This window comes from Gadus chalcogrammus, chromosome 7 (assembly GCF_026213295.1).
Source record: "Gadus chalcogrammus isolate NIFS_2021 chromosome 7, NIFS_Gcha_1.0, whole genome shotgun sequence".
Taxonomy (NCBI): domain Eukaryota; kingdom Metazoa; phylum Chordata; class Actinopteri; order Gadiformes; family Gadidae; genus Gadus; species Gadus chalcogrammus.
In genome coordinates this window covers 32,154,992-32,172,175 of record NC_079418.1, presented here as the reverse complement: position 1 = coordinate 32,172,175, position 17,184 = coordinate 32,154,992, and the positions used below count along the sequence as shown (strand labels likewise).

The window sequence follows — 17,184 nt, the reverse complement described above, 5'->3', positions numbered from 1 at the left end:
ACAAACATGCACAAGCGCACACACAGACACACACACAAACATCCAAAAACTCACACAGACACGCACACCAACCCACACACAGACACACCCGCAGACAAACATAAAGGAGCACTCACACAGGCACACATTCACACAGACACGCACACAAACACCCACAAACCCACACACCAACAAACTCACAGACACGCACACAAACATGAAAAAACCTACACAGACAGACACACACATGCATTACAATGTAAATTAATTGGAGTACATGAACAGACATCCGGGCACACACCCACAAACACACACAGTGACATTCATACGCACAAACGCGTTCCATTCTGCATTGATCGTATTAGGCACACACACACACACACACACACACACACGCATACAGACACACACACACACACACACACCTTTACACACTGATGAAAACGCATCAGCACGGCACATTTATTAAATATTACTCTTTGTAATTATTATTATTATAAAGCCTGCATAATTATTTAGTAATGATATTCTTTTATTTATGTATGAGATATTTACATGACGGATGAAAGTGCCGTTGCTCGCATGTCTCTCTCTTGTTCCTCTGCGTCCCGCTCAGAGCTCATCATAGCCTCTTAGCGGCTCTCTGAGCGAGTCTCTGAGCTGCGGAGGTGACGGCTGACATGTTGCCTCCTGTCAGGGGGTTTCCTGGGCTGTAGATCTGTCTCCGTCTCTAAACAGGTGTTGCGTCATTTCTGCCTGGCCGTGGACGCCCTATGAAAAGTTGCCTTTATTCAACACACACACACACGCAATCGTTTTTGTTGAACTTTTGATGTAAATTATTCAGTGACATGTTTCAAGCTAACAACAGTTATGAATGGTTTCTTCTCCATATAACACAACACCATTGAAGGTTTTATGATTTAGTTAAAGACTTATTTTGTTAAAGAAGTTAAAGACTACAAACATGGCCACTTTGCCGTTTCCGCTAACGACAAGAGATACCAAAAGTTCTGAGCGGTAGGGCAAAATCTGTGCGCGTTCACGTGGGCGGCAACCACTTCCGGGTTGCCGCTATTATAACTGCTTCCCCTCTGCTGCCCTTCCCTCATTGAAATGAATGGAGCATCGAGTGGCCGCGTGGAGGTGTGAAAGCAGAGTTAAGCTGGTTTACCTCGTGTCTCTGTTAGAATAAACCACCTGTTGAACATTTACCACTCTCCGAGTCATACCTAGCCCGAGACGACCTACCACAAAGGATCGAATTAGTCACTCTCCAACTTTGAGTCAGAATGGAAACATTTTTAGGCTGGAAGATACGTTTTCTATTTCTTGCAGCCGTATTGAGAGGTAAGTGTTGTAGCGTGGTCTATATTTGGAGTGAGAGTGTGTGGGCCTGTATCTATTTGAAAGGATAATTTTTAAACCACACATTTATTCAGCGAACCACACTTAAAAAGCGAGACAAAATAGTTGCATCATGCGACTATTAGTCTTGCATTCCATCGGATATAAACAACAGGTCTACATGTGACTCGCATGTCATGGACGCAACCAGTGGTGTAGTCTATTTTATTGTAGTGGGTATACTGTGATGATTCCCTCCCAGCCTTGTACAAACCCGTCCCACCGGTACGTGTACGTGTGTGGCGGGAAGACTTTCGCATTGTCTATTCTGCATTCCCGTCTGGTTATAGACCGATTCTTGAGGGTAAACTGTGAATGCTCCGGCATAATGTCCCAACGTTGCAGAGAGTAACAGGTTGTCAAGTCCCTGTGAAAGTTAAACGAAGCCCACTGACTGCACAGAGGCTGAGTCACCGATCACCAGGTTTAAGGTGTGGCTCACATCTGGATTTACTTGTTTGTGTCCAGCACTCTCTGATGTACACCCTGGTGTTTCCTCTGCAGGTGGCTTTCTTTGTGATTTATTGGCCACGACAGTCAGAGATGTTTACTTTGAGTTTTTCTAGACGCTTGATGAAAGTATCATAGAGTCCCTTTCAAGTTTGTGTCATGGACGCAAAAATCCCAGAGAATGCTCCCTAACGTCTTTTTTTCACAGTTAGCTACCACACGCATGACAATGAATTACTGCCAGTGTGGCTTTTGTCAGGTGTACAGTCCATTATGACAGCACAATACTTACCTCTCTGAATGACCTCGACATGCTAGGTTCCGTTCAGCCTGACTAAAAACATGAGTTATTGTCTCCCCGTATTTCATCATTTCATTTCATCTTATAGTTTTATTTTGCCAACCTCCTTGGGTATGTTTCTGTTTTTTTTGGGAACTTGATATCCCTTATTTGTATGCGGCCTTTATTGACCATTTTAATTCTCCCATTATCTGTCAGTTGATCTGCCCATAAGGTGGGGTCTTCACCAATGATCGCAGTCTCTCTCACACATCTGCTGCCCTCGTTGGCGCTGCTCAGGTGGCTCTGTGGTGGGGGTGATGCAATCTGCTGCTGTCTGTCTGTGTCGCCTCTGACACTTTCCTTCCGCACTCTTGCTGCTGGTACATCGCAAGCAATAGTTTGGCACTCGTTTGGAGTGACGAGAAAGGAACACTCGTAAGCAAAACAAAGCTTTCGCCGTTGTCTCTTGTCGCCGTTTGTTTGTCATTATCCCCCTGTCGCACGGTAAACTAATAGCTTTAATCCTTGCCAAGCCTAATAAAGGAGCCTCCTTTATTAGGCTTTGCCAATAATTCAAACTAGGCCTATTCATAATCAACCCTCTTCTGAATATAATCTGTATAAGCTTCATTAGAATTGTATTGAGCCTGGCTGTTCATCTTAGCCTTAATTAAAAATGCTTTCATTGTTTATTTGGTAGGCCAATGTCTGTCAGTGTCAGATCTACATCTTTCCCTTCATTACCACGTGTTCATTCAGGTTCATTTCTTCAAGGATAAGATAATATTGTTGCCTCTATATTCTTTGGTATAGATACACAATATAGTTAGACACCCTTTCTCTTTCATCTACAGTTGGCGTATTTGGTGACCCGTGCAATGTCACCCTTCTGGGCAAAGCAACGACGTACAACATCTCAAACCCTATCAGCAATGCAGACTGGGAATACACCTGGGCTGATTCTGATGTAAGTAAAACATTTATTTAGATAGATTACTGGATAATGGAATGATTGTGATTGATATAAAAATGACTAGCTGAATATTTTATTTAATGAGTTCAACGCTGACTCTGACTCCACCCATTCCAAATAAATGGACGCGCAATCATGCACAACAGAAGCTTGCTCTGGGTCATGAGTACGTGCACGAAGGGGTCACGCACGGGGAGCGGGGGAGGGGGAGGGGGTGTGCAGTACGACCGTTTGATTGACATACTTACTGTCCAATGCCACTTGGTGGGTCTGGAAAACATTTGCTGGAGTTTTTCGAGCCCTGCCCGTTCCACAGATGATTGACTTGTTTAATTTTCATGTCAGTACTTCTAACTCAGTGGCTGTAAGTGGGTTATGATAACGATTTCAAGTAATTTTGCAAAAATTGACAAAAAAGAGAATTCCATACCCAACCTTTAAGTTAAACTTTTAGGTAAATTAAGGGGTACAGTATTCCCGTAACTAATCCTCTTAATCCACAAAATTGTAAAGGCATGAAACAATTTAAGTGAATACAGTGCTGTCAATCATGTCTAAAAGCCCTACACATTCCTCCTGTATGCTTGAACTACAGGACGCCCTGGCAACTGATGCCCTTCCCAATAATGGAGGTATTACCTCATCTCACCGCTCTCTCACTTTGCTTGGATGCCGGAAGAACGTTTGTGTTGAAATTAATCGCCCTCCGAAGGTAAGAGAACCGTAGTCCTTGACCTCCATTCAGATAGGAAGCCCTGTGCATTGTTGTCATCTCTGAATATTTTCTGTAGCTGGCACTGACCCAATCTCCGCACAGTGTTGAATACGGATGCACCAGTTCTGATACAAAACCTTTAGTAGTCTGATTTCCAAACATTGGCATCATATGTTCAATATATAGCCACTATATCAGGATTATTCCTTGTTTCATGAGTAGCCTATTCTTTAAAATATGAAATAGATTTGTGATATTGCTACTTCTGTGTAACCATGGACCAACCCGCTCACATAAGGTTTCTCTCTGCAGATTTAGCGGGCCTATAGTTGAAAAGTAGGATGTAAGGCTATGTTATCACAAGTAAAATAAATGGTGAACATCGCTATTGTTACATTGTGGTATTGTTACACGAACAGATGACTTGACACGTAAACACTTCCACCCAAGCAATTTGTTATTTATTATCTCGTCAAACGAAAGGTCAATCAATAATAGCCCCTTGAATATAAGGGCCAGTCTGATACCCAATCTTTGGCTTGGTGACAGCTGGTGGTTAACAGCTGGGAGAATATAGATCTATATTCATTGTTTTGTCCAAGTGTAAGCAGGAATCAGAAATGTTGCCTTTGCAATTGCAATATTAAATAAAGAGGTAATGACGTCAGCTAGAAGCCATCAATGCTACTGAATCTGTTCTGCACCTTCCAAACTGCAACACTACCAAATGGAAGATACATCTGTGAACCGCATCGACTCAGACTCACCTCGGGCTCCAAGTCTTGTGCTTGGAGACGCCTTCACTTTATTTGGCAGAAACTTTTATCCAAAGCGACAAGATAACATTTTTGTCAGAACAAAGAGAAACAATATATATATATATGTCGGTACAGTTAGGATGTTCATAGAACCAAGGGCCAGGCTCTACATACTCTGAGCCAGTGGTCCCAGAAAGTGTTTTAAGAGTTGACTTGAAGAGTTGACTTCCTTTAAATCACATGTTCCTTTTCTCCTCTCATTGTAGCTCTACAGAACCTGCTGCACCAGTGAGTTTATTTTTATACTTGATAATTATCAGCGAGAAACCAAAAAAAATATATATATATATTATTCCACTCTAAACATTATTTCGATATAAAAACGAATTATATTTTCCCAAAATAATTTCCTGTTAATCTGATGTGTTGATGGAACCAATATCTTGGGGATAAAATGAGTATAGAGTTGAATTATTTGAATGATTGGTTTTTAAGTTTTAGTTAATGTTTACTTTGCATGTTTATTTCAACAGCTAACTGCACTGCTGCACCAGAACCTCAAGGTAGGGATGCATTACTTTCACCAACTCCACAAATGGCAACATGCAAACCTAATGTCTTCTGTCTCAGTTATCTGGTAGATTACGAATGTCTACAATTCATAAATAGAATTAGACTACGCCAAATGTGGTCGTTATTCTTTTACATTTAAAATGTTTTCTCTTTTGTCTTTTGAGGGCTGTACTATTAACTTGACCTGCTAAAATTATAAAATTAGTATAGAGTTGAATTATTTGAATGGTTGGTTTTCAAGTTTTAGTTAATGTTTATTTTGCTATGTTTATTTCAACAGCTGACTTCCCTGCTACACCAAAACCTCAAGGTAGGGATGCATTATCTTCACCAACTCCACAAATGGCAACATGCAAACCTATTGTCTTCTGTCTTAGTTATCTGGTAGATTACGAATGTCTACAATTCATATATAGAATTAGACTACGCCAAATGTGGTCGTTATTCTTTTACATTTCAAATGTTTTCTCTTTTGTCTTTTGAGGGCTGTACAATTAACTTGACCTGCTAAAATTATAAAATGAATATAGAGTTGAATTATTTGAATGGTTGGTTTTCAAGTTTTAGTTAATGTTTATTTTGCTATGTTTATTTCAACAGCTGACTTCCCTGCTACACCAAAACCTCAAGGTAGGGATGCATTATCTTCACCAACTCCACAAATGGCAACATGCAAACCTAATGTGGTCGTTATTTACTTATATTTTGAATGTTTTCCCTTTTTCTACTGAACTTTGGTTGTTCTTGTTGTTTGGTCATCTAATGTGTAACTGAAGTCTTTTGAGGGCGGTGCAATTAACATTACCTGTCAGTATTGTACTTCTACAGCTAATCCCACCGACAAATTATCCTGGATCCAATCGTTTGCTGTTGATTATTATTTTTCTCTATGCCGCTCAAAGCAGTATAGTATATAAACCCTGAATTCCAAAGTAAAACATTGATTTACCTCTTTAAATTAGAATAATCTGTAGTGTTTGCCAAACCTAAACCAAGATATTCAACACCCAAATCGGTAGATTAAATTGAAATATAGTCAGCAATTTCACAGACATCACATGGGTGCAACAGAGTTAAGCAACCCTGTTGGGGGAGGCTGAGTGTGTTAGCCATTAGTGTGTATTCTTACTGTGCGTTGATTTAGATTCAGAAGCTTTGCCAATCACCCTTCAATGTATTTCTGCTTGTAGAACGCATTGACCCCACAACCAGCAGCCCCCCACCTCTGGCTGCAATCTGGACACCGGTGGTCACTGGAGTGATTAAGGGGGGGATTGTCGTGGTCATTGCGATGGTCATTGCGGCGGTCTGCTGCAGAAAGAAAATAAGCAGGTATTACAAACAACATTTTTGATGACAGTCCAATGTCCTCATTGTCGCAGCCAGTAATTATGAACCATCTTCACCCAATTAATCCATGTGCAATTCAGTAATACACTGCTGGCTAAACAATATTTTCACTTAGATCGCCACATTTTGTCTCTCTTTACTGTGAATCTAATGTGTGTGTTTGTAGGCCTACATCTATTCTTCTGGATGTTCAGTGTGGCTGTTTGAAACCCATATTATGAGGGGTCGAACAATATTATGGTGCTCTTGTGCATTGAAGACTCTTTAGCCTACAGTTGATTACTGAATTGAATATTGAATAAACACTCGATAGAGCCAAGGCCTACATAGTGTAGTGAAGTGTATGCACAGAGCGAACGATAGAAAGATCATCAATAGGCTGATGTGGTCTGACTGGTTACTGTTTATTTACTGTTGAAGTAGATAATGTTGATACTAAGGCTTTGCCACGCAATGTCTTATGATTAACATTATAAACGATAACTTGAGATTATTGTGCGCAACACAATTTTTTAATGAATTATTCCTTTAAAATAAGAGATATTTTTTCCTTCGAATTACACATTTTGATAAGGTAGAAATATTAACATGCAGTTTATTTATGATGATGCCCTTTTTTCACTTTCTAATAATACAGTTGGTGGGAGCGGTTCAATGGAGCGGGTTCTTCAAACGAACCACAAAGCGGAAGTGGAGCAGATGCGAGACCAGAGGTTATAGCGATGCTAGACGTTTAGACACGTGACAAGGTTGAGTTCTATGGGCTGTGGAAGCTGGCAGACTCTTAATGCTGTACCAGGGTGCGCATTTATAAAAGGAACGTGATCATGCATAAATCATTTAGAAATCTGAATAGCATGAATAGTATAAATCTATATAGTAATATACAAATATTAATATCTTATATACGACAAAGTATATTATTATTATTATTATTATTATGTTGAGGTTGGTCAAGTGGATCAGGCCAATCAATCATAATTAGAGAACGTGTCTGAAGGTTATTATCTGTGAGTTACAATGTCCAAATTAAAAGAATAATATTAATCCAGTCTAGGACTGTGATTGATTTTGAACTCAATACTCCTCTCTTTCTCTCACGCTCTCTAAAAGGGTTCAGCATGGGCTGTGTTCTTGAGACATTGGCAAGGGGAGGTTTCTTTAAACTGCCAGTGTGGCGTGATGATGACTCATAGAAGAGTAGTTACTAACCACAGAAACGTCAGCATGTGGTTCAACTCTGAAATCGTTGCTTCACTAATAAATTGGCTTGATTGTATTGTATTGTATGGCTTGTATTGGAAATGATCTCAGTCTTGCACTTATTACGCAATCACAATCTCTCAATCTCTGCACAATATACAATAATGTGAACAATCTAAACACATTACAACATTAATACATTTAAGTAAGGAAGATTAGTTGGTATAGTGCAAACAATAAATAATTAAGCTTGATTATATGAAATGATTGACAAGACAGTTAAATTGAATAAGCCATGTTAACGATATTTTGAGTATTTTGTGACTATGAGAAGCAATGTTAGCCTGAAATCCATAAGAAAGTCATGCTAAATGGTCAATGTCAATGGTCAATGTTCAGATGACTTAATGCAGAAGGGTCAATACTACGTCAATAGTATGACGTAGCAGTACTTTTCCTCTTCTTTCCTGAGCTTTAGCATATTGCATTCTTAGGTCACACAGCACGCACTACTACACATCATTTGACCAATATCAATTTAACAGTGACTGCTGCAACAGAGTCAAGAAAACACCAGGTGCCACCTCATTTTAAGTGTCTGGTCTGGTATGTTGATCCAGTTTGAAGATAGTCCCATTAGTCCTTCATGGCCTCGTTGCCAGTTTCGTTGCCTTACCATGTCCCACACAAATCCACCGAAGTAGGAGATCTTTTGCTTGTTTCACTGTGGGAGCCTGTTGGACTTTGCTTATAACTGCGTATCCAGTTATATATTTATAATAATCATCTGCAACAGCTGTGATTCAAAATGAACACTGCAGGTTTGATAGGCCAACGCTGGAATAGTTAAGTAAGGTTAGTTAACATGTAAGAAACTTCAACTATTGTCATGTGTTCGATGAATGAGGATGACATTGTTGTTATTAATCTAAGTGTGTGTCCGTTTATGGTTATGAGAGGAAAAAGAGTGTAATGACATCATTGAGTTTCCCCAACCGCTTTTGTTCCACACAAACCATGCCATTAATTGGCATCTGCAGGCCCCAGCAAGTCCAAAAATGTCATCCCCATCTTGCTACGAACTTGCCTTCTGGAGATATGGGATTTCATTGGAGTTTTTATCCCTAAACCTATAAGCGGAAACTTGACTAAATTTGCAATCTACCTAACCCCTTCCAAAGCACACCAATGGACCTCCACAGGCTCCAATGATTCCAACCATGTTGCTTCCATCGGGCCTTTCTGCAGGTGTCTATTTTTAGGGGCAATATGTCCGTAGGTAAGTAGGTAGAGTTGAAAGGGTTGGCGCTGTTCCAGCTGAATCATAATTGTAAGTTGTTTTGTTTGTCCACCAGATGAAAGTAGACCCTAACTCTCTTTTGGATGTGTGCGTGTCTAGATGATCAAATAAATAGTTGGATGAATGCATGCTTTAATGCATAACAAAATGCTAAATAAGCGTGGTCAGGTGAAACATTCTTACCAATCTAAATAACTGCTTGACTGATGTTGTACCATGACCAAAGTATATGTCTCCAAAATACGTAGGCTATGTGGTGACCTCCTATTTGAGCCAATCATAACCAGTGCCTTCCAGCCCTGGACCGGGCCTAGAGAATCCAACCAATTCGTCTCTCTGAAAGTTTGGTATCTACGCTCAAGCTTCACCCCCTGAGATTCAGCACGTTGCATTCTTAAATCACACAAATGGATTAGGATGGATTTGATCTGAGGCACTTTCCTTTGCAGTTCATCTGACCACTAGTGAGCTGCGGGCCAGCCACTATCTCATGCGTCTGGGCTCTTCTCAACTCTCCTCAGCCTTTACGCAGCGTCTGGACTCTTCTCATCTCTCCTCTCTAAGCGCGATGCAGACCGCGGCTGCTCTCCTAAAATTCCGGTTACAGTTGTTTAAGTCCCTGATAGCCTCTCATACGATGCGTAATGTAGCTTCACGGAATGTTCATCGACACGTTGAATGTAGACGCGTCGTGTGCACCCTTGGGACCCCCCCCCCGCCCCCCTCCAACTCAGCGCCGGAGTCGCCACGGATCGCGCCCCATTCCGTCCCTGCCGCGCGGCCGACATGACCGACTTTGTAGCCACTGTTCCGTTTCTCCCCGGTTTCCCGTTACCCCCCGGTATCCTCGGCAAACGTTTCCCGGACCGCGGGCTCTGTGACGAGGCGGACCCCAGCGGGGGACCGGGAGAGGGGGGTCACCCACACCAAGTTCGAGGGGCTCGCTCTGCGCGGCTCGCGGAGGACCGCCCCGCGGATGATCCCAGAGTCACCCTGGAGGCGGGTGGTCTGTGGGGGGAGTTCCATCACATGGGGACGGAGATGGTCATCACCAAGTCCGGGAGGTAAATACACACACGTGTTTCTCAATTCAATTTAAACGATACCAATGAATCTTATCTCCGGACATTTAGGGAAAAGTCCGAGAGCAGCGGCGATAACCTGCAAGTTATCCCAAAATACATCGACTGGGATTGTGACACAAAAAAAGTGTTTTCTACTACTGATTTTCTCTTTCGATTTTAGAAGTAGCCTAGGCCTACTTTCCCTGCTGGCTTTGGGGATATTGTTGTTAGATAAAGATATATATATATATTACAAAATCCGTAATAATCTTCATAGGCTTCAATATTATGCATAACCTCTGACAAATGTACTTATTGTAAGTCGTTTTGGATAAAAGCGTCTGCTAAATGCACTGTAAATGTCTTGTTAACATCAAATGATCCAAGTCCTGATTTTCTGTTCTCTGGATAATATCCATTCCAGAAGAATGTTTCCTCCGTTCAAAGTGACCGTCCGCGGGTTGGATCCCGGCTCCAAGTACATCCTCCTGATGGACATCGTGGCGGCGGACGACCGGCGCTACAAGTTCAACCACTCGTGGTGGACGGTGGCGGGCCAGGCCGACCCGGAGATGCCCAGACGGATGTACATCCACCCGGAGAGCCCGTCCACCGGAGACCAGTGGATGTCCAAGCCGGTGGCTTTCCACAAGCTCAAACTCACCAACAACACGTCGGATAAGCACGGATATGTGGGTAAAAAACGAATAAGTTAAAGTAAAATCGGCGTTTTGTTGATTTAACATATTGCACACTTGATCTTTTATTTTGAAGTGAACTCATTTCTTCGTGCTTTCCAGACCATTCTGAACTCGATGCACAAGTACCAGCCGCGGTTCCACATCGTGAGGACCAACGACATCCTCAGGCTGCCCTACAGCACCTTCCGCACCATCGTGTTCCCGGAGACAGAGTTCATAGCCGTCACCGCCTACCAGAACGACAAGGTAGGGACACTCCAGTTCTCCCAGCACTCCCAGTAGGACTGGTGCTCTCACTCTGTAGACTCTCTCTCTCTCTCTCTCTCTCTCTCTCTCTCTCTCTCTCCCTCTCTCTCTAACTCTCTCTCTCTCTCTCTCTCTCTCTCTCTCTCTCTCTCTCTCTCTCTCTCTCTCTCTCTCTCTCTCTCTCTCTCTCTCTCTCTCTCCCTCTCTCTCTAACTCTCTCTCTCTCTCTCTCTCTCTCTCTCTCTCTCTCTCTCTCTCTCTCTCTCTCTCTCTCTCTCTCTCTCTCTCTCTCTCTAACTCAATATTTCTCTCTCTCTCTCTCTCTCTCTCTCTCTCTCTCTCTCTCTCTCTCTCTCTCTCTCTCTCTCTCTCTCTCTCTCTCTCTCTCTCTCTCTCTAACTCAATATTTCTCTCTCTCTCTCTCTCTCTCTCTCTCTCTCTCTCTCTCTCTCTCTCTCTCTCTCTCTCTCTCTCTCTCTCTCTCTCTCTTTTCCCTCTTCCCTCTTCCCTTCCATAATTGTGATTTCTCAAGGTCCTTGAGTATTTACCAATCACCATACGTATTCCATCTTCCTCTTCCTTGGACAGCTTTGTTAAAGCAGAGAGCCTGAAAGTTAGATCAACAAACAGACGGTGGAAATGAGTGGAAAATAATTCTACTCTGCAGGCCGGCCAGTTTGGGGTTATTTAAACATGCACACGTCATAGATGAGTACTGCATGAGTACATACATATGTACGTACGCGCATACATACATACATACATACATACATACATACTGTACATACTGTACACACAGCCGTACTCACATACCTACATACATACGTTCATACAAATGTTGTCAACGTATTAATATAGAACATGTTATCAACTTAATAATGTAGAACCTACGTTATCAACATCATAACAGAACGTCCCCTCCAGTGAGCAGGTCGTCTCTGACTCAGCGTTGTTTCGTCTCCAGATCACGCAGCTGAAGATAGACAACAACCCATTTGCTAAAGGCTTCAGAGACGCAGGAAACGGAAGACGAGAGAAGAGGTAACGTCAACCTAAGGTCTGTTTCCATTCTGCCGTGGACCAGTGACTCACACGGGAGGACACTTGACCCATGACCTCTCGTCCGGGTGGGATGACCTCATCTCTCTTCATGACTTCATCTGTCGTTCTGATGACTCCATCTGTTGTTGTGATGACCACATCTCTCATCTCTTGTGTGATGACCTCATCTCTCGTCCCCGTGTGATGACCTCATCTCTCGTCCCCGTGTGATGACCTCATCTCTCGTCCCCGTGTGATGACCTCATCTTTCGTTGTGATGACCTCATCTCTCGTGTGATGACCTCATCTCTCGTCCCCGTGTGATGACCTCATCTTTCGTTGTGATGACCTCATCTCTCGTCCCCGTGTGATGACCTCATCTCTCGTCCCCGTGTGATGACCTCATCTCTCGTCCCCGTGTGATGACCTCATCTCTCGCGTGATGACCTCATCTCTCGTCCCCATGTGATGACCTCATCTCTCGTGTGATGACCTCATCTCTCGTCCCCATGTGATGACCTCATCTCTCGTTGTGATGACCTCATCTCTCGTTGTGATGACCTCATCTCTCGTCTCTGTGTGATGACCTCAACTCTCATCCCTGTGTGATGACCTCATCTCTCGTCCCATGTGATGACCTCATCCCTCGTCCCCGTTTGATGACCTCATCACTCATTGTGATGACCTCATCTCTCATCCCTGTGTGATGACCTTATCCCTCGTCCGCGTGTGATGACCTCACCTCTCGTGTGATGACCTCATCTCTCGCCCCCCTCCGTCAGGAAGCAGTGGAGGCCCTCAGAGGGGGAGGAGGAGCCCGGCCCCCAGGAACCGGACTCAGACGACTCCTCCTGTCACCTGACCGGCGCCAGGGGGCCCGCCTCCATCCTGACGGCCAATCAGGGTGCTTGCACTTTAACACTAGGAACCAATGAGATCATGAGTTGAGATGAGTTGTGTTCTCACAGGGATTGTACCTTGTGTCATAAAGGGAGTGATAGTGTGGTGGTTAGGGGTGTTGGGCTATGAAAGATACTTGGTTCGATTCCCGATGTCCTACGATTTCACCGTCATGTAGGAGAACAGCCTCTACTCTATAGTAAATACTGAGTGATTTTTCTTCTGTCTTCAACGACAGATGGCTTCCATCTGTAAATACGTGGTAATTGGTGGATGATGTTTTCTGTCTTGAGTGAATGAGTCACTGTGAGTGAATACATCCTGGTTGGAAGAATGGGAATCTACGCCCTAAAGCTTATGACCGTGCCATCCAATCAGCTCGTCTGTGGCAGTGACTAAAGTATCAGTATCAACCAATGGAAACGCTCCTCCTTCCTCAGACGGGAGGAAGGCGGAGAGCGATGAAGACCTCAGTCCCCTGCAGCAGGGGTCCCCCGGAGACCCCGGCCGCTGGGGGGGCGCTGGGTCTCCTCTGGACCTCACCGAACGGGACTCCCCCCCTCTGAGGCCCCGACACCCGGGGTCCGGGAACGGACGCGGCGCGCTCCACAGGACGACCCCCAAACCCCCCCGACCCCACGGCGAGACGGAGCGGGAGCGGGGCGTGGCCAGAGACGGCGTGCTGCCCGCGGCGTGGCTGACCGCAGGGGGTCTGTCTGCGTTGGCGTTCTACCCGCAGCCCCTGATCAAGCTGGGGTACCCGGCGGTGTTCCTGAACCCCGGGCCGGCCGCCCTCCTCCCACGGGCGATCTGCGGCGCCGGGCGGCTGCTGGTGACTCAGGTAGGAGGACAGACAGACAGGTGCTCTCCTCAGGGAGGAGGACAGACAGACAGGTGCTCTCCTCAGGTAGGAGGACAGACAGACAGGTGCTCCTCAGGTAGGAGGACAGACAGACAGGTGCTCTCCTCAGGGAGGTGGACAGACAGACAGGTGCTCTCCTCAGGGAGGAGGACAGACAGACAGGTGCTCTCCTCAGGAAGGAGGACAGACAGACATGTGCTCCCTAGGTAGGAGGACAGACAGACAGGTGCTCTCCTCAGGTAGGAGGACAGACAGACAGGTGCTCTCCTCAGGTAGGAGGACAGACAGACAGGTGCTCTCCTCAGGTAGGAGGACAGACAGACAGGTGCTCCTCAGGTAGGAGGACAGACAGGTGCTCTCAGGGAGGAGGACAGATGGACAGGTGCTCCTCAGGTAGGAGGAAAGATAGACAGGTGCTCTCCTGACCGTTCAGGACAGGAGAAGAAACAGCCTTGTTGAAGAGAGTAAATCTAAAACTAAGTCTACAGCCCTTGATCCACAGTTCATCACAGTGGGTCTCCAGGGCTTCAGAGGCCGGCCACGCCCCTATCACAACCTGTCTTGTATATTGGACATAAAGCCCAATCCCATTTCTACCCCTTACCCCTTCCCCTTACCCCTCCCCCTTGTTTTGAAGGGGTAAGGGGAAGGGGTAAGGGGTAGAAATGGGATGGGCCTAAGTCTCTCTCTATACCGTAGATCGCTACATACAGGACTCATCCTGGTCTCTCTCTCCAGGGGGTCTCCGTGTCCCAGAGTGGAGGAGGGGGAGGAGAAGGGAGGCTCCCCCACCCCTACGGCCTCCTGGGGGGGGCGGTGAGGCCTGCAGGGTGGCCCCCGGGATTGGCCCCCCCCTCGGGGCCCCCCAGCACCACCGCCACCAAGAGGCCCCCCAGCCCGCGAGGCTCCCAGCCCTGGCTGAGGTTCAGCCCCTACCACACCCCCCCTCCCTCCAGGGGGCCCCTGACCTCCGGGCCCCCAGGCCCGCCGGGCCCCTGCCCCCCCCGCGGGTCTGGACCCAGCGAGGGACGCGTGACCAAGAGTGACCGGTAGTGACCGATAGTGACCGATAGGGACCTAGACCCTTGGAGACAACCGCTATCACAACCCCTACGTCCAGCCCCTACTGCTGCCAACTAACACTCACCCACTACCTCACCCACTACAACTACCTCTACCTCTACCACTACCACTACCACTACCTCTACCACTACCTCTACCACTACCACTACCTCTACGACTACCACTACCACTACCTCTACCACTACCACTACCTCTACGACTACCACTACCACTACCTCTCCCACTACCACTACCACTACCACTACCACTACCTCTACCACTACCACTATCACTACCACTACCTCTACCACTACCACTACCACTACCTCTACCACTACCACTACCTCTACCACTACCACTACCTCTACCACTACCTCTACCTCTACCTCTACCTCTACCACTACCTCTACCACTACCACTCTACCACTACCCTCTACCTCTAACATTGCCTACTAGTGGGTAGTTTACCCACAACCACTACCACTACCTATACCTGTACCCTCTACTCCTCTCTTGGAACTGGAGAGGAGGGAGCGAGGGCGGGACTTCAGTCACATGGGTATAGCGGTCAGAGTGAGGGCGGGACTTCAGTCCCATGGGTATAGCGGTCAGAGTGAGGGCGGGACTTCAGTCACATGGGTATAGCGGTGAGAGTGAGGGCGGGACTTCCGTCACATGGGTATAGCGGTCAGAGCGAGGGCGGGACTTCAGTCCCATGGGTATAGCGATGAGAGTGAGGGCGGGACTTCAGTTAAATGGCTATAGCGGTCAGAGTGAGGGCGGGACTTCAGTCACATGGTATAGCGGTCAGAGTGAGGGCGGGACTTTCACAACAACCTCAACAACGAAGGAAAACATTGATGAATATGAGAACACTTTTCTGAACTTCTACGAATCTGTACTCCAACATAACTTTAACAAACTATTTATGTATCGACAAAGTGAGACCTGCGGAAAACCTCTCTAAGATACTTTCGCTCTGTATCACCTAATAATTACCCATAATGCATTACTTTTTATTTAATAATTCCGTTCCCTTGTGTAAATAGAACATTTTTTAAACGATTGCTGTTTTTTTATATTCTTATAATGCTTAATGTGATTTTGTATTTTGACATCAAGGTGTAACTTTGATGTCGTCTGTGTTCTTGATCAAATTGAGGACCATCTTAGCTTCCCAGTCTTCCAAACTAAGAGAGGACTCTTAAAAAAAATATGTGTTTTTTGAAACACATTCTTATTGTTTTTGATCACAATATGATTAATAAAGACAATCACGTTTAAGTGGACTTGTGTGAATCTGTATTCCTAACTTGTTGATAAATATAAGGTGTAGGTCATATCAACGTCATGTGCACAGTACCAACAGTTTCTTGCATAATGGGTAGAAATATGCAATGCTAAGCTATAAATTGTAAAATAAGGTACAACTGTGCACCACTAGAATGCAATGTATTCCAGAGAAAATGTCACAATTTCGCTTTACCTGAATTACTACAATTGAAAATGCTGCACATTTCACTAATAAAGAAACATAACTTACAATTTATTTAATTAAAACACCGATTTGTATTAAAACTGCTCATAGGCGGATCAACCGGATATTACCGTTTTCAAGTAATGTCCAGTTTGAATCCTGAAATTCATGCTTAGAGCAAAGTTGACTGTCGAGGGTTGATGTCAGAGAGAAAGTGCAGTGAGCCAAACGCTGTCTACTGGTGCCACCTCGTGGAGAAGGATGGTACTGACGCTGATTGTTATTGTTTTGCTGTTACAGCTGTTACATGTGATTGATATGTCTCTCTGTGGCTACAACATACAATAAGTGCGAGTGCCTTGTGGTCCGTATAGGAGTGCAGGAGGCCAGGCTAGTGCTGTGGTGACTAGCCTTGGACCCCCAGGCCCAACGCTCTGGGTTCGTACCCCCAATGTCCACAGTCGTGGGCCTCCTCGAGCAAGCCGCCCCCTAACCCGTACCCCTGAAAATGAATCCACCGTGAGCCTCTTGTGTTAAAGGCCTCTGCTAACCTCTGGACGGGTGTGAAGCTCACAGGCTGCTGGGACTCCTGTTGGAACGTCCTCCACGCGTTTAGTCTGCAGGTCTGAAGGTCTCCTCCACCACAGTGGAGCTGATGCGATGCAGGCCTGGATGTACAGCGCATGTGACAAATGTGGTCTCTCCAGCTTTACACTAGCACAAAGGCACAGTCTTCATGGCTCTGCTGCTCTCGCTCCTTCGCTCTTGCTCTCCCCCTCTCACTCTCTCCTGATGGCCTATAGCTCACTCTCTCCCCCTCTCACTCTCTGCTGATGGCCT

At 45.3% G+C, this 17,184-nt stretch overlaps 2 protein-coding genes across 2 annotated transcripts in view; both read left to right on the top strand.

Moving 5' to 3' along the window:
* The window catches only part of LOC130386583 (protein phosphatase 1D-like), a 20,172-nt gene extending 15,044 nt beyond the window's left edge, over positions 1 to 5,128 (top strand). Inside the window, exons 7-10 of the transcript XR_008896135.1 lie at positions 2,974 to 3,086; positions 3,688 to 3,804; positions 4,832 to 4,853; positions 5,099 to 5,128. The gene's annotated coding sequence lies outside the window, so the exon portion shown is untranslated. The remainder of the gene's footprint in view (positions 1 to 2,973; positions 3,087 to 3,687; positions 3,805 to 4,831; positions 4,854 to 5,098) is intronic.
* A 4,649-nt stretch (positions 5,129 to 9,777) lies between these two features.
* On the top strand, positions 9,778 to 12,047 carry LOC130386158 (T-box transcription factor TBX2-like). Its single transcript, XM_056594933.1, has 4 exons — positions 9,778 to 10,055; positions 10,480 to 10,747; positions 10,856 to 11,002; positions 11,967 to 12,047. Exons 1-4 carry the CDS (start codon positions 9,778 to 9,780, stop codon positions 12,045 to 12,047), a joined length of 774 nt encoding a protein of 257 aa, XP_056450908.1.
* The last annotated feature ends 5,137 nt before the right edge of the window (positions 12,048 to 17,184 follow it).

Excerpts from the sequence above, each read along its gene's own strand:
- LOC130386158 (XM_056594933.1), top strand. The coding sequence starts at position 9,778 with ATGACCGACTTTGTAGCCACTGTTCCGTTTCTCCCCGGTTTCCCGTTA. Across the intron at positions 10,748-10,855 it reads CGTCGGATAAGCACGGATAT|ACCATTCTGAACTCGATGCA; the intron begins GTGGGTAAAAAA and ends CGTGCTTTCCAG. Across the intron at positions 11,003-11,966 it reads CCGCCTACCAGAACGACAAG|ATCACGCAGCTGAAGATAGA; the intron begins GTAGGGACACTC and ends TTTCGTCTCCAG.